Below are 25,855 nucleotides of genomic sequence, written 5' to 3'. Positions count from 1 at the left end.
AGAGCTTAAGAACTGCACATGTCAAGCTGACTGACCTGTGATTTTCTGGTTTGTTTGTTATCCTACACTGGGGTTACTATTGTTACTCTCCATTCATTTGGTATAGCTCCTTCATGCAAACAGTAATTGAATAAGTATTTCAGATATGGCACTATATCCCAACCCATAGCCTTTAATATATCCCCAGAAATCTTATCCACCCCAGCTGCCTTTCTAGCTTTCATCTTTTGTATCTTTTTAAAATGTCTTTATTATCATAGCTAAATTCCAGTATTTCGCCATTATTTGTCGCTTCTTCTATCAGGACATTGTCTTTACATTCAACTACCTTTACGTATTGCTGACTGAATACTTCTGCCTTCTCTAAGTCCTCACATATACACTCCCCTTGTTCGTCAATGATCCCCGGAATGCCCTTCTTGGGACCTGTTTCTGCCTTAAAGTATCTGTAAATCTCCTTCCTTTGCTCCCTAAAATTCATGTGGCTCCCAATTACGTTTGCCATTATGTTATCCTTAACTGACTTTTTTTTTGCTGAATTTAATTTCCTAGTGTGTTCCTTCAACTTCTCCTTATTCCCGCAACCATTCCTAACTCTATTTCTTTCTGATCTGCAATTCCTGCTTAATCTCTTTTATTTCCCTATTATAATATAGTGGGTCCTTACTATTCCTTACCACTTTTAAAGGTACATATCTGTTTTTACACTGCTCAGTAATTGCTTTGAACCCATCCCATAGGCTGTTTACATTTTTATTTACCATTTTCCAATGATCATAATTGCTTTTTAAAAATTTCACCACTCCCCTCTCATCAGCCATATGGTATTGCATAATAGTCCTACTTTTACACATTCCTTTTTAACACATTTATATCTTGGTCAAAGACAGCTTTATGGTCACTTTTAACATCTATCACTTCAGTTTCATCTGGTTTTATCAGCCCCATGTCTAGAATATCTTTTTCCCTCTACTTGGTTCCATCATTTTCTGATTCAGCTGTCCTTCCCGTAATACATACCTACCAACTTTCCCGATTTAGGCGGGAGACTCCCGATTTTCCACAGTTTTTCCCGCCTCCCGATTATTTTATTATTTCTCCCGATTTTTGTTTATTTTTTGGTGAACTTCAAAAATTTGTTTTCAAATCCCGCCATTTCAGCTCTTTTTTTTTTTTACGCCAGTGGCCGGCAGTCCTTCGCTCATTGGCCGCTTTCAAACGAAATATCGACGTTTATTAATGGGAGAAATGTGCGCGAATGTGTGATGATTATTGAAATCTGTATATCGCGACGCGTATATCGATTGTCAATCTCTCGTTCTCGCGTGCTATGTTCGTGTTCGTTCACATCAGTCTAGTCGATTCTAGAGATTCAGATTCTAGTCGCTAGATATGGTTTCATTTTTAGTAATTTAGTAACAAAATTTCAATGATAACGACTAGTAACTTTTCTAGAGATTTTAGGAGACATTTTCGACAAATTTTAATTTATCTCAATATAAATAAGAGTGTCTGTACATTGCTCAGAATTTAAAAAGAATAATATTTCTGTACCGGTCGTGACCACAGTAACAAGGAGAAATGCACGTTTTAATTTTCCGTAATGTCTGTCTGTCTGTCTGTCTGTCTGTCTGTCTGTCTGTCTGTATGTACGCCCATCACAAGAAAACGGCTGAAGAGAATTTAACAAAAATCGGTATATAAAGTCGGGGAATAAGTCGCTACAATCTAGGCCATAAATAATTGTATTTATACTGAATGAAATGGTAGTTTAGGGGAAGGCCTAAAATTTCATTCTCAAATATTGTTATTATTGGCCCTATCATTAAAAACTACTTCATTAAAGTTATGAAAATTCCTGTCATTTACGTCTTAACTTATACATTTTTACCGTACCGGCTATGATAAGATATATTCATGAATTTGGATTTTTGTTACCAAGTCCATATCAGCGCCGAACTACGAGAAAATGGGTGAACAGAAATTAATGAAAATCGGTATGTGAAGTTGGGAAGTAAGGAACTACAGTCTACGCTATAAATAATTTTGTTCACCCTGCTCGAAATGGTAGTTTAGGGGAAGGTGCCAAAAATTTAATTTTTAATTACCTATCTTATTGGCCATATTGAAAACTACTACATAACAAAAGTTATAGAGAGTACAATGTCTGGTTATTTATGTCTTATTCAGTTTTATCGCACCGACTGTAATAATATTGGTGGTGATGGTGATTAAATTGTGAAGATGATTATAAGAATGAGAAAAACGTCATGAAGGAACGATTACTTAAATAATAACACATGAAGTCATGAAGAAAGGACTCACTTTAGATAAGATGCTGTAATATCGCAGAGTCGGAAGATAACTAAATGTGAAGACCTGCAATACAGAAAGCTCATAAAATTGATCAACAATAACATTACATTGACCATTATTTGTGATGTGCTTTGTGTATTCTGCTGGCATTTATCTCCGATATTACTGCTGCGTATCGAGTATAACAGCCTGCCTGAATATTGGCGGGAAGTAGCTGGGGAGTTAGGTCTCTCTCTTCTTAAGCATGCTATTCCTCTGGTTCATAAATTTTCTGATACTGCTGGTACATAACACACTGGATCGTCATAGTATTCCAGCTTTTTGATCCCTTCTCTGAGGCAGTGATTGGAATGAGCAGTGTGCATACTTCAATGCAATAATAATGACACAGGAGTGTTTTGCGGCTGTCTGCGGCCTGGTCATTCTAGCTCTGGAACTTTCATCTGTTAGATCGACACCGTAGTACTTTTTGTTAAAAGTGAGAAAATATGCTGTTTTCCATTTTATCGAATATTCCATATGACAGCATTACTTTTAATCGTGACATTTGTACTGACGTTATTGTATTGACCTATGTTGACTTCAGTTGGGAAAACTATAAGGATAGTCTTTCTGAGAATACTGTAGTGAAGCACGGGTACAACAGCTAGTTATTTGATACAAATAGCATTGAGCTTCACATGATCGCGCAGGCACTTGATGCAATATACCGTAATCTATGCATTTACTGAGTAATGGCATCTGAGTGCATGACTGATTCACACGTGTGGAACATGAGTTCATACTATTTTCGGAAGGCTCATCAGAGGCCAATCATCTCACTCACATACTTTCTGTGAGGTAATAGAGATGTGGAATTTTTAGCCTTGTAGCCTCGTATAGCAGCAGTCGGGCTGTGAGACTATAAGTGTTATAAATATATCATAGTACTGTATTGCACAAGTCATGTAGAATAAGCAGTTTTGACCAATTGTAGCTCCTGATTTCTCCTGATTTTTCCCGATTTTCACATCAGAATCTCCTGATTTTTGGTTTTGTAAAGTTGGCAGGTATGCCGTAATAACTTATTCACCATTTGTTGGTCATGCTTTCTGTCATTTGCTTTTCCTTCCCAGTTAACAGTTGGAAAGTTCAGATTATGTGATGAATATCATTTTTGATCTCTATTGATGATATTTGATTGGAATAATAACAATAAGTTAATTTATTAATTTGACCACCTAATCAAGAAGAAAGTCTTATCTTTGTTGATTTACATTGACATGTTAACTAAAATGGTACATCCTTGTATATAGGCATCATCAGCCATTGCCTTAACTTTGAGATAAAATCAAACACCTGATTTACATATAAATAAAATAAAACTAATTTTTAAAAAGCCTTGGAGAGACTTGAACTAAAATTAACATATAGGAAAAGACTTGTACAATGTTGGTTTTTAAAGATATTGCAGTGAATGCGGAGTTTGCAATTGGTGAAAATATTTGCAATATTGACATTAGAAGGCTACTCTTATAATTAAAATGATCAAAGCAACAGTCTGTTAGAAACAAGTGGTAAGATTGCTATAAAATTATGTTGACCGACCAGCGGTTACAATTGGACAAAGACGAAAGTGACAGTTAAAATCGTATTATTCAAAAAATAATGTTGAATAAAATAATGTCGAAGGATAGTCAAGTGACCTGTAATTAATAGTTTACACGACATAAAAGTCGAAAGTCAGTGGCATATGGTGAAGTTGTGGTTCACTTTGATGAAAAAATACAAAGTTATAGTTGAAGGTTGACGAACGATGTTTAAATTGGACCTCTATGGACCATCTCAATTTGATGCAATGCTAAAACGTTAAGAATATGGGTTTATTGACATTCTAGTCAAAAGGCAATGTGACAGTTGAATCTGTAAAAGGAAACCAAAAGCATGGTGTTAATTGTGTGAAAAAAATCATAATAAAATGTTCAAGTGGAAATCGTGCACACTTACCCATTTGACAATGGTGAGGGTAACTTGTTATGTTTGAGCTAAAAGTTATTGACGACTGTTGACTTCATACTACGAGTGTTATAGCTGTAGGTTTCTGTTGGAGGGGGATCTGTTTGTGAAGGCGTGACTATGGGCTTATTTGTAGTACTTGGAGGGGAGCTGCTATTGGTGGGAGAGAAAGAGGAAAGTGTATTGCTGCGCGTATTGTAACAGTGAGATGCCGTTGAGGGAGCAGTATTAGAGTGGGTGTGGCTATGGGTCTGTTGGTTGCATTTGAATTAGAGGTACTGGCGGTGAGGGGAATGGAGGGGAGTGTATTAGTTGTAGAGGAGGTGGGGGTGCTTATTGAATTGAGGTTGAAAATTTTTAAGAATATATTGGTGAGGGGAATTGATTCTTGTAATAGAAATAAAATCTGTTCGTACAAGGGGCTTTTTTAATCAATAATGTCGTTTAAGTTCTTATCTTTGTTAAAATGCTGGTCGAAGAAAATGAATAAATTTTCGTATTCTGTCATGAGTTTACTTTTTTGACTCTTTTGAGGATATGAAGGTCTTGTTCTATTGTAGTGAATTTATGTCCTGTGTCCCTCATGTGGTTGGCCATTGCGGAGAATTTATTGTGTCTTTGTGCATTGTAATGTTCGGCATATCTGGTGGAGAAGCTGCGGCCAGTTTGGCCAACATTACAAAAATTACACGTAGAGCATTTTAATCTGTATATCCCTGATCCGGAGTAACTATTGTCTGTGATGTTCATAGAGTTAGGATTAAAGAATAAATTACGATTAGTGTTTTTTGTTGTATAGGCTATTTTTACATCGTGCTTCAGTAATGAATTGGTTATCGGATAAATACTATGGTTAGTGAATGTGAATTTAGCGTATTTTGGTTTGACGGGTTTCAATGAAGTTAAATTTGTAGCTAGTTTTAATTTGGTTTTGTTGATGATTTTATCAATTATATCTGTATTAAAACCAATGAATTTAGCTATTTCTTTAATGAATTGTAATTCTTTCTTTAAAATACTAGACGACATAAGGGTTTTTAATGCCCTATATATTAGACGGTGATAAGTGGCTTTTTTAAGTGATACCTTTATGTGGTACCTTTTCTCCAACAACCATTAAAAATGATTCATTACATCCCAACTCACATAAAAGAGCCACTTATGACAGTCGAGGAAAATGAATAAATTTTCATATTCTGTCATGACTTTACTTTTTTGACTCTTTTGAGGATATGAATGTCTTGTTCTATTGTAGTGAATTCATGTCCTGTGTCCCTCATGTGGTTGGCCATTGCAGAGAATTTATTGTGTTTTTGTGCATTGTAATGCTCGGCGTATCTGGTGGAGAAGCTGTTATGACAGGGCATTAAATATCCCTACGTCCTTCTAATGTCAATATGGCAAATGTTTTCACCAATTGTAAACTCCTCATTCATTGCAATATCTTTAAATACCAACATTATACAAGTCTTTTACTATATGTTAATTTTAGTTCAAGTCTCTCCAAGGCTTTTTAAAAATTAGTTTTATTTTATTTATATGTAAATCAGGTGCTTGATTTTATCTCAAAGTTAAGGCAATGGCTGATGATGCCTATATACAAGGCGAAACATGTACCATTTTAGTTAACACATCAATGTAAATCAACAAAGACAAGACTTATTGTAATGATTAGGTGGTCAAATGAATAAATTAACTTATTGTTATTATTCCAAGTTCAGATCACCCACTATAATAACGTCCCCCTCTGTATCGTTCCCAATGTAGCTGATTATCTTATCAATTGGTTCTGCATCAGCGTCAGTGCCAGCCTTGCCAGGTCTGTACACCTCAAAAACATCAAGTTTCCTATTGTCTTTAGAGATTAGTCTTCTTCTTCTTCTTCTTCTTCTTCTTCTTCTTCATCATCATCATCATCATCGTCAATGTCCCACTCCAGTCGTCCGGGTGTGGTTAGATTAGTCTTACACCTAAAATTTCATGTTCTTTATCCTTAACTTTTACATAACTTTCAAATTCTTCTTTCACCAGTATAAATACTCCCTCTCGTATCGTTTCTAACCTGCCTCTACAATAAACAGTCCAGTTCCTTGAGAAATTTTCCACATCCATAATATCACTTCTCAGCTATGATTCAATTCCTATTACAGTATCTGGTAAATATCTATCTATCAAATGACTTAATTATATTCCTTTTTTATTATTTTATTATTATTTATTATTTTGATCAACACAACTCCCCACTAAGGAGGACCCCCTGTGGGTGGGGGATGCAGACAAAGAATTCACCCACGGTATCCCCTGCCTGTCGTAAGAGGTGACTAAAAGGGGCAACCAAGGGATGATCAAATTAGAACTATGAAACTACCTGTGATTAGTACCATCACGCGGGGAACACCATGGGTTGCTTTTACTTGCGCGTAATACCACTATTTTGGGTACCAAATAGGTTTGTAATTAGTAGTAAACGTGAACGGGATGGCTTTTACGGTACCTGTGATTAGTAGCACTATGTGAGCGACACCATGGGATGAGGGAACCCATGGTTATGGCTTGCCTATGATTAGTACCCACTATATGAGGAACACCACGGGATAGTACGAGTCCCTGTGGTTAGTACCCTTATGTGATGAACACCATACGTTTGCATTGCCTGTAAATGGCGCCGCAATGTGTGAAATGGCGTAGGTCTGTTGTAATACATGTGTGAATTTCATTACTTGTGAGTAGTACCATAATGTGTGGAATACCGTGAGTCTACGCTACTCTTGATTAGTACCGCAACATGACAAATACCATAGTTCTACTTTTCTAGCGATAAGTACCATTGTGAGGGGCCCCTGACTTGGATTTTTGAGCCCTTTCGCTTACAAGTATCATCGATTCAGTCCCGTTGGTCAGTAATACTATTTTTCTATGCCAGCTTCTGTGCATGTTAGGCACTGTGGGTCAGTTCCACTGATCGTTTTAAATTCATAACCTTCCATCCATTCATTCTTCGTCCTCATGTTTTGAATTGTGGTCAGTGTTTTTTTTGGGCTTTCAGTTCATCATTTCATCTCATTTCTTACCATTAGGGGCCGATGACCTAGATGTTCAGCCCCTTTAAACAACAATCATCATCATCATCATCACCAATAAGGAGGCTGCCACAAGGACAAATTATGTTGACTACACAGTATTTTATCTTCTAAGTTATTGGTGAGTTGGCCAGTGTACCGGATAGAAATAACAATCACAAGGTTCAGAAATAAATTTGGAATGTGGCATTATCCGTGGTTCTTCATGTTATATAGATGATTGTGGAGTACGGTTGTTGAACCTCGTATTGCGGTGATAGCAATGTCGTGAAGTCGTGTCCTGTTGAGACCGAGAGAATCCCATAGCTGTACAAGAAATTAAGGGATTGGTAAATCAACTTCTTCTCGGCATCCACCTCTTCAGCCTGGCCAATGTGTGACTCGAATTACAATACTTCTACAGTTTAACAATACATAACACTATCCTCCACCACAATAACATGCAGTTACCTACACATGGCAGATGCCGCCCACTCTCATTGGAGGGTCTGCCTTACAAGGGCTGCATCCGGTTAGAAATAGCCACACGAAATTAAATTAAAACAGTTTAACAATAACAGTTTTATGTCATCCTTACCTTACTTCATGATTCCTATACTGTCATCACCATTTGTTGGTCCACACCGTTTCCCTGATTGTACCTCTCTATAAGTCATCCAAACAAACCTTCTAACTTATATGTACCATTGCGGTTCAAGTGAAGGCCATCTGAGCGTAGACCCCTATCTCCTACCCACCCACTAGGATCTACGAATCTCACACCCAATTTCCCACATACCCATTCCATAGTCTCATTTAAATCCCCAATTACCCTCCATTCATTATCCTGCCTACATAGTATCCTCCTGATAATAATCTCTGCTTCCTTAAACTTATTGTGTGCTGCTGTAATCAGATCCGAAACATCTCCAACTATGTTAGTACCGATCCTTTTCTCCCTCTTACTACCCTGTTCCCCTCCCTCTTCTTATCCTATGCTCTACATTTCCTTTTCCTATCAGTCCCTTTCCCTTTTCCCTGCTCCACCTGTGTAACACTGTTCTCACTCTTCCCTCTGTTGATCTACCTGCAGCGACTCATATCGATTCCTCACCGATACCTCTCCTTGGTCTACATTCTAAGGGAAACCCTTTACTCTTGTTCTCCTTGACCTTAAGACACCCACCGGTCTTCTATAACATCTCCCCTTCCATCCCTTCCCTCTCCCCTCCCTACCCTATCCTGTATATTGATTGAGAGAGACATGTGAGGCGTCTAGTATCAAAACCGGCCAAGTCCCTCAAGGCATATTTTTCAATATGGACGAAAAACCTGTAGAGACAAAGCAATGATGGTCAGAAAAGATTTTTTTCACAGTTATATCCTTAATGGTTTAATATTTAAGTTCCGCTGTTTTGAGAAATCTAACTCATAATAAACCCATCTTTTTTGTTAATTTAAATTTTGACTTGGCCTTTTTTGTTGCAATTTTGTACAATTTCACAAGGTATAAAAGTAAATTTTTCAGTTCACCACTTGGAACAATATCCACGTTACAGCACACAATAATACGAGCACACCGGAAATAGGATTGCTTTGGCGCCAATGACGGTAAGAAGCCCGCGAATACGTAAATCAGTGTTGCAAACGAACAAAAAAAAAAAATTTTGCCTACTGATATGATCACATTGTTGCTTAATGTAACAACACAAGCTTCCAGACAATAATGATGCATCATAAAGATTGTAGCTCGTTCCTTGACTAGACCGGTTTTGAATTCACTGGCTGCATGACTTGGCCGATTCTGTTGCACGACCGATAATTCAGTGCTCTATAACATGAAGACATGGACGATTTTAAAGCATACAGTATTCTTGTTTCACCTGATAGTGCTATACTTCTACTTCAAATTTATAACCTTAACTCATTTTCGTAAATTTTGTGACTTGGCCGGTTTTGATACTAGATGCCTCATATCTTAATTCCTGTTCTCTATTGCAAGTCTAATTATCTCCCTCAAGCTCGCTATCTTTTCCCTCATCCTCTTTAGTTCCCACTCACACCCACAGTCCTTACACTTACCTCTCTCAGCCATTCTTTTATCTCTTCAAAAAAATATGAAATGATATGGAAATATTAACAGAAGTAAAATAGCATATACTATGAATAGAAGTAGGTATACATGTCAGATGAATTAAATAATTATCCTACACAAAGATTTCATGATGATAATACAATCAGGAAATAAACTGTTAAAATAATTACACTATTATTATTTATTTGTGTCAGAGGTACCAATATATACAAGGACGAGATACTGAATATATGTACTGAATATGAAAGATGTACATGAACAAATTAATCGTATATAGTTATGAATGGAGCTCTTGAAAAATTTGCATATGAAGTATAACAAATGGAAGAAAATACATACAAATTGAATAAAAGGAGAAAGGAAGTATTACATGAAAATATCTACACTATATATACATTATTTACACAAGTTGTGACCAGTATTTGGCTACATTGATGGCATTGTTTCCAGCCAGTACCAATTCCAACCCTGTACATGAATCTGGGCATAGATGACAGTGCAAGAGGTGCCTAGAAGTCTGTTCCTCTCCACTTTCGCATAATGAGTCCCCACCATGCACGGTGCCCCATTTCACAAGATTGTCCTTAGATCTTGCAATGCCGGTCCACAGTCTGTTTAACGACTTCCATATACACCATCCCTCTTCGTGACCAGGTGGCAACTTTTCTTCAATTTCAACATGTTCCGGATGATCTGGGTACCTTTGTTTCCATAGCTTAACCGTGGCCTTTTTTGGGTCAGAATCAAGTGGAGCAGAAGACTGTAGAAAACTCTTCCTGGACTTCAGTCGAGCTGGTGGTGGCTGATGTTCATGAAGGGGATGGGCTGAGATGCTGCAAACCTTTTGTCTCTCAATATTAGCGGCCACCTCACATCTAATATCAGATAGGGCTATACCTGCAAGTGAATACAACTTCTGTGTGGGTGTTGGCTTTAAACAGCCTGTGATTAGCCTGCAGGTTTCATTCAAGGCAATGTCGACTTTCTTTGCGTGAGCTGATTTGTACCACACGGGACTAGCATATTCAGCAGCAGAGTGCTAGGGCAGTTGTCCTTACTCTCTGGGGATGGGCACCCCATCCAGAACCAGTTACCTTACGCAATAGGCAGTTTTGTGATGAAACTTTTGCCTTGAGTTTGGTACAGTGTGTGGTGAAGGTCAGCGAACGATCCAGGGTAACACCAAGGTAAAATGGAGTATTGCTATGTTCCAGCTCCATTCCTTTCCAATTCACACGCAGCTTCTGCAGGGTTTCTTTCTTTGTTCTTTAAATGAAAGGCACACACATTAGTTTTCGATGGGTTTGGCTTGAGGTGATTTTCCTCATAATACTCTGAGAGCATCTTCAAAGCAGCAGTGTTTTGTTCCACTTGCTTGAAATTTTTACTCTGAGTTGCCAGGGCCAGGTCATCTGCGTACAGAAAGCTTCTTGTGTGAGGTGGAATAGGTTGGTCGTTGGTATATATGTTAAATAGCATTGGTGCTAGGACACTGCCTTGTGGGAGACCGTTCTTCTCTATTCTCCATCTACTCCGCTGTCCTTGGAATTCAACAAAGAAACGTCGGTTCTGCAACAGCGTGGCAATAATCATTGTGAGCCTGAAATCCATAGTAAGATGGTAAAACTTCCTTAGAACTATGTGGTGTTGTACAGTATCATATGCTGAAGAGAGATCAACAAAAGCCACTCCAGTAATATCACCATGCTGAAATCCATCTTTTATGTGCTGTGTCATATCAAGGATCTGTGTACAGCAGTTCCTTCCTGGTCTAAATCCAGCCTGCTCTGGGATTAGGAAAGGTTCCACCACTGGTATTATACTGTTCAGAAGTATTCTCTCAAAAATTTTATATAGATGGCACAGGAGTGATATTGGTCTGAAATTCTTCGGATCCGTAGGCTGCTTACCAGGTTTCAGGATTGCAACCACCTTAGTCTTCCTCCAGATTTTAGGGATTTGACATCGTTCCAGAGAGTTATTGAAAAGCTGTAGGATACATTGTTTGGTAGCATTCCCAAGTGTTGTATCTGCTCCATACGCATGTCATCTAGACCGGCTGCCTTGTCAGTTTTGCTAATTTTTATGGCGTTTTCCAGCTCGTTCATAGTGAAGGGATTGGATAGACTGGATGTTTCTTATTTGATATTTCTTTGAAGTTTTGGTGGTCTTTTTTGCTTATCTGCTGTGCCGTTTATTTATAACTACACTACAATTATACTAGTTAAACATATTCTAATTGTAAAATACTAGGAATAATAAGCTAACTATAAAAATGTACAAATATACTAAATACATATAGTTATGGACCTCCTCCTCCTCCTCCTATCTTCCACCTCGCACGATTTTCAACACACATACTTTGAACTTCTTTCACGTAGCGGCGTTTCTGGTACATGTCCGTCCCGTCCCCTCTCAGGGTAAAGAAAATTCGATCAGGATTTTCTTTATGCGTCATATGCGTCTCTTTCGAAGTATGTCTTCAAGCTGGATGCATTATATATTCCCTCGATGGTTTCACCTGTTTGATGTGCGTTCTTGCTCCTGCTCTGCATCTTCCTACTACGGGATAGGGCCGTTTCTTGTATGTGGAAGTATCCTTAACATCCGGATGGTATCTAAAATCTCGGATCTCTCCGGGCTTATCATTGAATGTGTCTGGATAAGTTTCAAAGATTTCCTTGACTGAATCTGCAACGTCTGTGTTGGCCGCTGGGTCTTCAATTACACTGACTATGGAGCTGACATAGTCTGGACCGTCGTCCTACATCTCTTCTATAATAGGCACATCTTCGATGGGTCCCACTTCATTGGGATCACCCTCTTCATTTTCGACTGGCGCAGCATCACTATTCCCACCATCGAAGTCTTCTTGTGGGATAGCTATCCCTTGTATTCGACCATCATCTCCTTCAATCAGCTGTAATTCTACAGGGTCAACATTGTAAAATGTAATGACGTTTGCAGTATAATCAATCACTCCTCCATGTTTAATAAGGAAATCAGAACCAAGGATAATATTAAATTTCATCTGAGAAAGCACTAAAAAAAAACATGCTCGATGGATTCCACAAAAGTCTGCCACTTACATTTAATGCATTTATCTGGCACAATCCCTTTAATTCTAAGTTGGGAAACAGGCATCACAAGTACAAGTCTTTCCTTAATGGCTTCCAATAGTCTAGTTGAAATGTGGGAGGCTTGAGCTCCTGAATCTACTGACATAATTTTGATGTTACCAATCCTAATGGCGATTACCAGCAGGCTACGTTGGATTCTTTGCCTAGATGGTGTCGTGTCCTCATGGAGTAGTTCCGAGTCCTCTACGTGCCAATAATGTACCTGAGTCACGCAGAGCGGCTCTCCCCTCCTTCCGTTTTCAGGCAATCTTCCTAAGAGAAAATCGGAGGTTTTTTGTTTGGCACCCGTTGCGTCGGAGTTCGGGGCAGGCGTTTCGTTTATTTTACGAGAAGACTCCTGATACTCAAATGAGGCAGCTCCTCCTTGATCCTCGCCTTTCCGCTGTTCTTTCATGTACTCTTGAGTATCTCGCCATCATCTATTCAATTCTTCCCGATAAGAAACCCTGTCCTCTCCTTGCTGGGCCTCGGTTGGCTTCTTCCATGTTGATCTATTTTGGTATGCCACTTTCCCTCGATCTGGCTGTCCTTTATACCCTCAATGTCGGATAGGTGCGTTTAGTTGTATATGCAGTTCCCCTGGTACTTCTGGATCTGGGCGTCCTTGTGTCACAATAGCGACAGGATTGGTAGTTACTTCTTTAGGTTTACCCCCTTTGGGTATAGATTGAGCATGGGCTGTGTCCAACCTACGAAGTATCCCGTCCATTTGTTCTAAAGATTGTACATTAGCAGCTACCAAAATCTCCTGGACTTGGGCTGTGAATTGCAATGTGATCGCTTGGATCAGCTCTTGTTCAGGCAATGGTGGGTCCAAGAATTGCATTTTCTTAAGTTGCCCGATTAAATAGTCTGAGTAACGGGACGTGTTTATGGAAGTATTATACTTCTTAGCGTATAACTGCAGTTTAATTAGATGTTGCATCTCTGAATTCCAGAAGCGCTTAAGTAGAGCTTCTTTAAACTCTGAATAGGTGTTAAAGCAAGAATACCATGTTAGGGCGCATCCCTCTAGTAATTTAGAAATGACACGGAGCTGTCGATCAGGACCGATCTTGTTCTCCTGAAAATATTCCTCAGTGTTGAGTAGAAATTCCCTAACGGTGTATTCCTCCTTCCCTGAGAACTTAGCAGGCTATTTATCCGCCATTTGGATGATAGTAGTGATATTCGTGTTCTCGTTAGTCTTTAGCAAACTTGATGAAAATAAGGGAGTTTCTTTTAGTTCTAAATTAGAGACCTTACTACCAAGAGTTCCTATCTGTCCTTGTAGTTCTATTTTAACATATTCTACCTGTTGTTTAATAGTGCCTTCTACCACCTTAACTTCTTCTTGAAGGTCCCTTTTTAGCTCGGATGCATCTCGGCATATACGCGTGACCTTAGTGTGCATAGTATCTAATTGAGATGAAAACTTTTTATCAAACTCTCCCTGTTTACTCTTTATAAGACTGACTTTGTTATTTACTCTTTGAATGTCAGTTTTAAGCGTATCTCTAAGATTCTCCTGAATGGAGGTTATCTTAACCTGGGCTAAGGATAATTGTGAGTGTGATTCTTGAAATTGAGTTTTTAAGTCTTCTACCTCTTTAGTAATTTCCTGAGAGACTGGAAGAATAGCTTTGATGTCATCTTTGAGAAGGGCTACAACTTGGGTTCATGACCTCCATGTTATTTTTCAGTTGGTCATTTATTTCGGAAATTTTTCCATGTACCCTAGCGTTGGACTCTTTAAATTTTTGTTCGATGCGAGCACCAGCCTGAGTAAGTCTTTGTTCTAAGCTAGCATTCACTTCTACAAATTTCCTGTCTACTTCGGCATTAATCTGAACTACGGATTCCTTAAGTTGACGTTCAAGGTTGGAACTAGACTCGTTAAGTTGAGCACTGGTCTCAACGATCCTACGTTCGAGAGTAGAACTAGACTCATTAAGTTGTTCTTTCATACTGAGCCTAAGGGCTTCGATCGCTGCCATTATCTCCTCCATTTTATTAAAATAAATAATGCTAGTACCAAGTACAGAAATAATGATGATTGAAACATTTCACAAAATTAAAGATTTTTCAGAACTTGCACTTCAGTCAAAAGTCTAGTGACAATGATTCAACCTAAATTATTTAAACCAAGTCTTTTGAAGTTAATGCAAATCACTCCTACTAAGTTAAATTGTTCTGCTGGTTATATTATGCACTTATATTTCAATTAAGTTGGTGTCCACTAAAATTTGTAAACACTCCTATTCTGATTGAATCTGGTCACCTTAGCTTGGGCTGTATGTTAGTCTCTCCAATGGAATCGAGCCCTTGAAGCTTGGGCTCTGTACGGGGAAAAATATCTGTCTTTGGGGCCGCTGACATTAGCTGGAAGAGCATGGAATATTTCTAAGGGTATGGCATGAAAACATTGGAGTTGGTACAGAGAGGGGTATTAGTTCATTAAACTTATATTTTTTTGGGAATCTTTTTTTTATTGTTCATTGAAAACAAATTCATATCACCTTTCATACAAGTTGAGTTGAAGCGTTGTGGCAGGCTGGAATCTCCGGACTCCGGGATGGTTGCTGGGCACGGCCTGGACAGGAACCACAGCCATCCTGGATGTGAAGTTCTCGACTTTCTGGAATTTCTCGAAGTTCTCGAGGATCTGAGAGTTCTCGATTCTCTAGGCGCACACGTTGCGGGGTTCGATCTTACACGACAATGTTGATGAAAGGTGAGGCGTGATTCACACACAAGTCCCCCGTATGGCATTCAACTTACTTGTAGCACTGTTAAATAAATTGACCTTTAAATTATTGCATTCACTCATTGCAAATGGAATATGTCAAATGTTAATGAAATTGACACTAGAATCTTGATTCAAACACCTCGCTCAATCACAAGTGTTCATAAATTATCACCTGAAAATAAGACGATTGAACTAAATATCTGACCATGTGTTAGATGTCAGCCGAATTAAAATTAGGGAAAATAATATATAAGTTATAATGTCAAGTTCATGACATAAGTTTGCTAATGTTGGCATGACAGACTGAAATGTTCTATTGGGTCACTAATCATTGTCATCACAGTTCCTAACTCACTGATTTTGTCAGTTTATGATTAGAACACAATATTAAACACAAGGTGCACAGTTTATGCAAGTTCAGGACACATTGGCACGTTTGTAATAAATTAAGTAAATTAAATGATACTCGGAAATGTCCTATTTCATCTATAAACATATTTACGTGTACCTGAAGACTGTTAAGCAATGTCATTGAGTGATCATTAAAGTAAAACTGCACTTGGAAAGAGTTTAACACTGTCCATGAAAAATGGTTACGGAACATAAATTATAAGTTCAATTATGATACTGAAAAGTTCTATGTTCCCTCGGAACTTCACGAGAGGAAAACACGAACTCAGATATGGCATGGGTACTCTGTGTTTCCACAGTCTGTTACGATGACACTAGTTTGAACACAAGTCCAGATATGGCACTCGAAAATTATTTCATGTTCCCGCAATTTGTTATGAAACATCAGTTCGAACGTAATACTCTGAAATACTCTAAGTTGCCACAGTTCATCACGAAACACAAGTTGAATGTGGTACTTGGAAAATTGCAACACTTAAAAGAAAAGTTTTATGTTCCACAACTTGTCGCAAAACGTAAGTTCGAACGAGACACTCGGAAAATTTCTATGATCGCAAAGTCTGTTTACGAAATACAGGTTCGAAATACAAGTTCAAATGTAGCCCTTGTAAAAGTTACGACACTCACGAGAGAAATTCTAAGTTCCTTCAGTTAGTCACTGAAACACAAGTCCTGACATGACACTTGAAGAAAATTATAAAGTTCCAACTCCACTGGAACCGAACACTCGAAATGCAAAGACTTGTCCGACCACAGGTTCGGTCCGCACTCGTAGAGCTCCACCTGTCGCCCGTGTTGCAGAGACGGTGGAGTAACACACACTGAATCTGTAGTCCAGATCGCCCTCCTTTTATACCAGATTGTGACAAAGCATCTAGAACGTGGGTATTATCCACCCCTATAACTCCTGAAGTACACGGTGGATTTTCCTAAGAATTTGACAGGTTGCATCTATTACAATGGCTTCCACGTTGGCGATGTCAAAACAACAATATTTTAACGCTAAATAGACTTTTACACATGGGCTGGGACATTACCATATGTGGTCACGCTTGGCTGTGTACAGCTCACTCGAAGCGGCTACGTCATTGCTGAGTATGTCAGCGAGTTCGGCGGGCTGCCTATCTTCCTCCTCACGCGAAGTTCAACACACATACTTAGAACTTCTTTCACGTAGCGGCGTTTCCGGTACAGTATGAACACTCCATGGAAAATTAATTTTCTTCTTGATGCACTCTAAAAGCTTGGGACCTGTAGGCACTTTTTTCTGAACTGCATAAAAGTTTTGAATTACGTCTCTTATTACCCTCCTCACACTGCACTTTTCTTCGCGTTGTGGGCAGTGCTTCGCTGGTGTTGATAATGATGTATCACCAGCTGCTGTACTTTCTTTGCAAATTATACTCGCTGTGCTGACTGAAATTCCATTGTAATTAGGTACATGCAAATTGATATGCCTCGATAAGATTTCATTTACCCTTCTCATGCTACTTCATCACATTTTTGGATTACATGTCTGATAACTTCCCTAGCTTCACTGTGGATAGTATTTCCTTTCTTGTGGAAAGGTTCCATAATAGTAATATAAAATACCACTATAAAAACACAAATGTCTTATAATACCTCAATTTAAAACAATATTGTGAGCCTCAATTTATAAAAAACTATTGAACACTTGCAACACACAGACAAAATCAACGCTATCAAACTGAATGTAGTACAGAAATATTTAAAATAGTTATATTTGAAATAGCCTTGTCAATACACTTATGAACGAAGGAAAATTATTTATTCAACCAAACATTTTCAGGAATTCAACCATTCCCTTCATCAGTGGTCAGATCAAAGAACCATTCCCTTCATCAGTAGTCAGATCAAAGAAGGGAATGGTTGAATTCCTGAAACATGTTTGGTTGAATAAATAGTTTTCCTTCATTCATAAGTGTATAATAATTTCGTGTGGCTATTTCTAGCCGAGTGCAGCCCTTGTAAGGCAGACCCTCCGATGAGGGTGGGCGGCATCTGCCATTTGTAGGTAACTGCGTGTTATTGTGGTGGAGGATAGTGTTATGTGTGGTGTGTGAGTTGCAGGGATGTTGGGGACAGCACAAACACCTAGCCCCCGGGCCATTGGAATTAACCAATGAAGGTGAAAATCCCCGACCCGGCCGGGAATCGAACCCGGGACCCTCTGAACCGAAGGCCAGTACGCTGACCATTCAGCCAACGAGTCGGACATAAGTGTATTGACAAGGCTGATTCAAATATAACTATTTTAAATATTTCTGTACTACATTTAAACTAGTCAATACGGATCAAACAATCATTTAACCTATCATGGTTAAGTTTATCAACAGCTATCAAACTGTTTGATCGGCCACTTGTATCATCAAAGGGAGACTTGCTGGCTGGCTGACAATACTTTTAGGAAAATCCATAGCCAAGACAACAGAGAGAGAAAGCTGTTCCCCCATGTCCCACCTCATGTTCTGCTAGTCAGCTCTTGAGCTCGCATCTGTACAAACATATTCGTACTGTATATTTCAAATGTTGTCAGAATGATGAGAGAAACAATGGTTATTTCCAACAAGATTCTGCTACAGCCCTTGCTGTTAATGATTCCTTAGACAACATTAAAAAAAATAATAAAAAAAAATAAATAAATAAAAAGCTCTTTGTGATAGGGTTCCCCCGAACATCATACCATATGTGACTTTTATTTGTGGGGAGACTCTAAAAATTGAAGTTTATAGGAATAATCCTCGCACTATAGGGGAACTGCAGGGAAATATAGCAGCAGAAATTAAGAACATTACCAAAGAAGAACTCTGTATGAGTATGGTAATTTCACCAAAGATGCCAGGAGTGTGTGATTGCGGATGGACACCGCTTTCACAATCGCGTAGAGCTAGGTTAGTATACAGAAACTGAACAATGTGAATGCTATCAATAGATTGAGCTGGAGGTTACTGATAGAAAGTCTTCACTAGTGATGCCATCATTGGCAGCACATACACGCGCTGTTCAGGCCCAAGGCTGAACTAACTGCTACGTATATGTACCGTATTTTGTAATGGAAACTAAGCACTGTAAAAAGGCAATGTTGGAATGAATGAAAATGAATGAATGAATGAATTAATTAATTAATTAATTAATTAATTTTTCTTAATTCTTAGTAGGGTTCAGTTATACTCATTTTCTTCAACAACTGATGTTGTCAGTCATAAAACATTAACTTACGACTGTGGCAGAAAAGATGGTCTTAATATTGTGGGTGGATGGGGATTGTGATTACTTACTGATCCTTCATTTATCATTCCTGTTCAGCTTCTCTTGGTCAGTTCTTAACAGCTGACTTCAATATTATAAGACCTCGTAAGTTTATTTTTATTCCCTCATCCCTAGGACTTGGTATGTGTGAGTTGTGATTGACGACTCCACTGCTCGAGTTTGATCTGACATTTGATACTTACGCTAGGCTCCTTGCATCACTCTTGCCTGGCCTAAATGTATCAGATTATCTTAGACGAGTATTTTATGAGATTTCTGAGATCTTATACTCAATATTTCATACATTTTATTCTATTGTAGGTGAGGTAAGTGGGCTGTGTAATTCTGTGTGGAAAAACTGGATTCTTCTCCAGTTTTCTTTATGCTTGTGTTGCGCCTTTATTTGGTACTGTGTGGATTAAGAAATTTGAAAATAATCCTAGAGTGTTGAATCTGTTTCAAGATTGTATACTAGTACAGTTATATGTCAAAAAACACAAAGTTGTACTTTTGTTATTAAGTATGGAATTGTATTGAATTGAGAGACTATAATTTGGTAATATTGGAGCAGTTTTGACATTTGCCTGTGTCTGTCTTCATTCTCTTCTTACTGAATTAAAATATTGAGACAATACCCGAAATTTAATGTTAATAATAATTGGATTTCTTTTTATTACTTTGGGTATTGTGGAACTGTGTGATATAGAAGATCAGCATTATAAAAGCTGTATTTACTCATTCAGCATTTTCTTTAAATAGGGGAATGGATGTAGGAGTCAGGAACCAATTAGTTGAGTGTCTGGAGTGCCATTCACTTTACCATCAAGAGTGCCATCAACCTCCAGTCCCTGATGATATGAATGAGCCCAGATCAGCATGGTATTGTGCTAATTGCATGAAGGCAATGAATAAAGTGGTGAGTATATAAGAATAGTGATGTATGTTATCATCTTTAAACAGTTGGCAATTGAGTATTCGGGAGATAGTAGGTTCGAACCCCACTGTCGGCAGTCCTGAAGATGGTTTTCCGTGGTTTCCCGTTTTCACACCAGGCAAATGCTGGGGATGTACCTTAATTAAGGCCATGGCTGCTTCCTTCCCAGTCTAGCCCTTTCCTGTCCCATCATCGCCATAAGACATATCTGTGTCGGTGCGACGTGAAGCCAATAGCAAAAAAAAAAAAAAAGCTGGCAATGATTATCACACAGCATTATATGGGACTTATTCCAAAGGTCAGTAAAGATTTGCAGAAGATTATTTCCTTATACTCGTATAGTGACATACACTGCCAGCCAAAAGTTTATGGACAAAACATATGTACCCGCACAAATATATTTAATGATTGGTTAATGACAGAATATATTACTGTAACCAAGTATCGAAGGTTTTCGGGCAATGGCGACGTGTTTATGTTCGACGTTCAGCATTAGAAAAAATGCATCCTACTGTATAACACCTACAGTGAAACATGGAGGGGCTCTGTGATGGTTTGGGGTTGTTTCGCATTCAGTGGAGCTGGTAGACTGCACTGAATACAAGGAACACTGGACAAAAACGGCTACTATTTCATCCTATCTTGTTATGCTCTTCCATCTGGACAACAAGACAATGACCCCAGACACGTCTTGCTATTGCATGAATTATCTGTAAAACAAACAAAACTCTGGGGAATTACTTTTAATGGAATGTCCCCCTCCCCATCCCTGGACTTAAATCCAGTTGAGCTGCTGTGGGAGGACTTGAATCAGCATGTTCGAAAAGTGTGTCCTCCGTCATCGGAAAAGATGTAGGATATCTTGCAGAATGCCTGGCAAAGTATGCCTGCATCAGTGTTAGAGAAACTTGTTCTGAGAATGCTAAGAATAGTTAAAAGTGTACTTGCAGCAAAACAGGGTTTCTTGGATGAGAAGAGAGTTTGATGTGTTCTGCTGATTTGTGGGAGTAAACGTGTACATATTGTCTATTTCTTGCTTAGATGTATGTAAAAACGTAGTCTTATTGTAAGATATTAGTTTTAGAATGTATATTTGCCAATTCCTTGCATAGGTATATTGTCTTAATAATCGCAGTCCATTCTTTAACAGTTTAATGCTTGTCTGGAAACTTTTGGCCGGTAGTGTATCAGCTGAAGCAACAGGACAACAGGACGCTGAAATAATCATAGATATGTTAACCAATTTATTGAAGACAAAGAACTACCACGAGCTTGGTCAACAAGCACCACTGTGCCTGTCTGGAATGGCAAGGGAGACGTCAATGACTGGAAGACCAGTTCGTCTAATGTGCCATGCTATGAAACTAGCCTTGCTCATGGAGAGGCACTGGGAAAAGAATAACAAGGCAATCCACATTGTCTACTTGAACCTGCGGAAGGCATTTGATCTAATTTCACGTGAACTTATCTGGCATTCACTCTGGTTACATGGCGTCCCTGAAGATTGTGTCTGCTGGATACAGCTGCTCTATCAAAACTTCTCCAGTGTTGTTCGCTGCCCAGCTGGAATTTCACCCCCATTTCCTGTCGCCACTTTTATTCATCTTATATATGAATACACCAAGCCAGTTGGCAGTGCGATTAGGGGCGCACAGCTGTGAGCTTACATTCAGGAGATAGTGGGTTCTAACCCCACTGTCAGCAGCCCTGAAAATTGTTTTCCGTTTTTTCCTATTTTCACACCAGATTGTACCTTAATTAAGGCCACAGCCGCCTCCTTCCCACTCTAGCTCTTTCGTATTCCATCGTCGCCATCGTTGGTGCGACATAAAGCAAATAGTAAAAAAAAATTATAAAAATAAAAAAATCATGAATACAGTCACGTTGGATCTCCAGTTAACACACCCATGGTCACTCCTTTATACCGATGATGTCTTGCTAGCAGCAGAAGATCAGAGTATTCAAGAGCAGGATCAGAAGTGGAATGAATGGCTTGCAGAAAACTTACTACAACTGAACATCAAAAGTACGTAGTACATAGAGTGTGAACCAGAGATGGATAGAACCATTCAAATAGATGGCCAAGATCTCAACAAAGTGACTCAGTTTAAGTATCTTGTTTCGTTAGTGGTGATGGTGACTACCAGATGCCTGTGCTCAAGTCAGTGCCACTTGGAGTTCTGTGGTCGATGGATACCCAGTTGCTTAAAATCCTATGTCTACAGGACTCATAAGCACTGTAGCACATTTTATGTTTATATAAGCAGCAAACAGTACTTGGTGAAGTCGCAGCTTGCTGAAATGGCAGCTGCTTATTTTAGCTACAGTAAAATCATGCGCCCGTAAATTCTCCAAGCTCTGTCAGCAGCAATGAAATAACACACCCCTAGTTTCTACGGGTGGTGTCTCCATTGTGTTAACTCTCACAAGTGCTGAGAAGGACCTTTCAGCTGAGCAGTTAGTAGCTTGAGTAGATAAGTAGATCTTCAAAGCTATACACATTCGGACTTAAGTCCTGGATGTTTTTGCTATCAGAAGTTTATTTGGAAGTTGCAATTATGGCTTTTTTTTTTTTTTTTTTTCCTTCTCAGAGAAAGAATTTCAGATGGATACAGTCTGTTCTAGTGGCTTCTTTGATATCTGGTGGGTAAGGCTGTTGCAGTTTGTCAGCTGATTCGTGAATTTCATCACGATCAATTTCTGTGAGGTTTGATAAGAATGGGGAACCTTTTTTTTTGAAAATGCATTGTATACAATTATTCGTGATTTTATTTTTGTGGACAGTTTTTCCAGTATTTTTATATAACTGTTGTGTAGGATACAATTCAACTCATCATTTTCATCTCCTGATTCAGTTTCAGATTCAGACTCATCGAAGAATCTGTTGCACTTCTCAGTATGTTTGAGCCTACTTTCCTCTGTTTCTACCACTTGTTGAATCTTTTAAATATTCTTCTCACCAACACTGATATGGATATTAAATGACAGTTTGATTTCATTCAGGAAGCAATAGTTGTAAAAGTGAACATCTGTACAAACATCAGTTTCCTGAATGTAATTTTGCACTGACAGCTTTGAATCTTTCCAGAATACCTCCTCACATTTGCAGCCATAAAAATTATTTCAGAAGAGTTCAGTTTTTTCAAAATTCCTTTTTCTTTAGCGACTGACTTCTTGATCTTCTTTTAACAAGGCGTTGACAAGGTTGGATGTGTTTGTGAATGGTCAGCTGTTGAGAGAGCTCATGCATTATTGTAGTGATAAAGTAGTTGAAACCTATTGAAATTGTTTAATTTTGTGTGTGTGATCCATTTAGTGCTATTTATATATTGGTGTTTGGTGCTTGTTGGTACAAATTGGGAGTAGTGATATTTATTTGAATTTTATAACAAGTAATTCAGTTGGTGTTCAGTAGATTACATTTTCTAGGTTAAGTAGGCTAGGTGTACCTTGTCTCAAATTTAGGTTTAGGAAATACTTTAGGTAATAATATTAACTTTTAAAAAAATATTAATATCTGTAGGTTCATTGGTATAATACTTACAAAGGCAGATTATCATAAGGAGTTGTAACTTCTGCCGCAACTTTTCCGTATTTCGTATAGATATCCGTTCAGACTATCACGATGGTAATAATTTTTTAAATTAAATAACACGATACGCCTGTAAACTTCGATTTAAAAATAAGTTAAAGACAATACACAGTAATTTCACTGGATAATTATGGTACTTAACAGCTTTTGTATTGTTGATGATTGTTGCTACATCGCGACAAGATCAAACAGTAGGCTACATGCACATGGTAGTTCTGTAAACAAATACAAAATCAGCTGATTACTTTATTCCGATAATTTGTAGTCTAAGTTCCCGGCATACTTTGTAATTGCACCTTTGTTTATTCTTTGAATAAAAGTTAAAAATCAAATTCCTATATCCCAATAATATTGCAGTTCAAGCCCCCGGCATAGTTTTGACAGAAATTATTGTAGACAACCTCTTATTTTTCAGCATTTAAGGACACTTTTATTATCCGTCCCGCATAGTAGGAAAAAGAATAGTAATTCACCAGCGGTAAAACTCATATAACCTCATTTCAGTTGAGAATTGTAGTGTAGATATGGTATATTTAGATAGTACCATATCTTGCCTGCTATGTTCATGTGTATCTTTCGTGTGTATCTATTAGAGCATAGTATTGATAATAATCTGTCTAAGCATTTAGCTTTGTTGGTAATCTTTGAGTACAGTAGTTCTTGTAGATTTCAAACTGGCAATTTTCATTTCTGTTTGTGCTTAGTGTGACATACGGTACCGGTATTGTAATTAGGATATGTCTGAACGTAGTTTAAAATTATTGTAGTGTAGCCTACTGTACAGAAGTATACGAGTAATATCTTATTAGAAATTAGCGTGCTTATTTTATTATTGTAAAATATTTGTGTAGTATAGTAGAGGTATCCATAGAAACTCTCTTACTAGAATTCTGTTGTTGTAATTATCCTGTAATTAACAGCAGTTTTTATCCTGTTAGGGTGTTGTAGGATAAAAATATAGTATGACTAAGTTGTAGTGTAGTAGTATATTAATTGCCTTATTGTTGTGTGATCTTTGAGTACTATCCTAGACAATATTTCTTTCCGTTCATTTTTGTTGTTGAACATAACAAGTTTATTTTATTTTTCATTTTCATTTCATTTTTTTTATTCCATAAAGAATGGATAAGAAGTGCAAGTGTAGGAACTGTGGGTGTGGTGAGGCATTACGGGGTATGAGGGAGGAGTTGGAGAGTTTCAGAGAGATAATTAGGATTCTCACAGAAGACAGGAAAGAAGGTAGGCCTCCCTCAAACAATGTACAGGTTACAGTAGATGTAAAGGATGGACGGGAATGAAAGGGGGGAATTGTAGAAGACAGGTGGTCTAATGTTCTAAGGGGAAGGAGATTGCAGGCTAAGGGCTCCATTCAGGAACAGAATTCAGGACAGGTGTCTGTGAGAAATGGTATGAGTCACTCCAGGTAGAACAACAGGGGAAGATTAGAAACAGGGAACTGTTGCTGAGATGTGTGGAAGTAGGAGGAAGGGAAAAGATAGGAAAGGGAAATGTGGGGTAGAGGATAGGAAAAGACAGGTGAAACAGGGTTGTTAGACATGTGGGGAAAGTGTGTGGAGGAAAGGGAACCAGGGTAGAGTGTTATCCAGGAATTAGGTTGAGGCAGATGTTGAGATAAGTAGAAGAGAAGGAGGAGAATGAGAAGGTGGTAGTGTTTCACGGTGGTGCCAACAGCATAAGGCAAGCTGGTATTAGTACCAACATAGTGGGGGATGTGTGGGATCTGGTAAATGCAGCACAGGTGGAGTTTAAGGAAGCAGGAATTGTTATCAGAGGAATACTGTGTAGGAGGGATACTGACTGGAGGGTGATTGGGGATTTAAATGAGACTATGGAGTGGGTATGTGAGAAACTGGGAGTGAGATTTCTAGATCCTAATGGGTGGGTAGGAGATAGGGATCTGCGCTCAGATGGCCTTCACTTAAACCGCAGTGGTACGTATAAGTTAGGAAATTTGTTTGGAAGGATAATAGGGAGGTACATTCAGGGAACTGGGGTTGTCAAGGGAGCGGTGATAGGGTACAGAGATCTGGAAGTCAAGTAGGGATGACATAAAAATGTTAGTGTTGAACTGTAGAAGTACTGTAAAGAAAGGCATAGAATTAAGTAATTTATTAGATATATACTTATCAGACATTGTAATAGGAGTTGAATCATGGCTGAGAGATGATATAATGGATACAGAAATTTTCTCACAGAACTGGAGCGTGTATCATAGAGATAGGATAGGAATGGTAGGAGGGGGAGTATTCATTCTGGTGAAAGAAGAATTTGTAAGCTACGAAAAAGTTATAGAT

The 25,855-nt window shown here is 38.4% G+C and overlaps 1 protein-coding gene across 1 annotated transcript in view; it reads left to right on the top strand.

The window, feature by feature from the left end:
• LOC136862898 (integrator complex subunit 12) overlaps nt 1–25,855 on the top strand; it is a 296,476-nt gene that overhangs the window by 206,248 nt on the left and 64,373 nt on the right. The window contains exon 5 of the mRNA XM_067139179.2: nt 19,774–19,930. Within this exon, the coding sequence (XP_066995280.1) occupies nt 19,774–19,930 (157 nt within the window). The remainder of the gene's footprint in view (nt 1–19,773; nt 19,931–25,855) is intronic.

Source organism: Anabrus simplex, chromosome 2 (assembly GCF_040414725.1).
Source record: "Anabrus simplex isolate iqAnaSimp1 chromosome 2, ASM4041472v1, whole genome shotgun sequence".
Lineage (NCBI taxonomy): Eukaryota > Metazoa > Arthropoda > Insecta > Orthoptera > Tettigoniidae > Anabrus > Anabrus simplex.
This window is presented reverse-complemented; position numbering and strand designations above follow the sequence as displayed.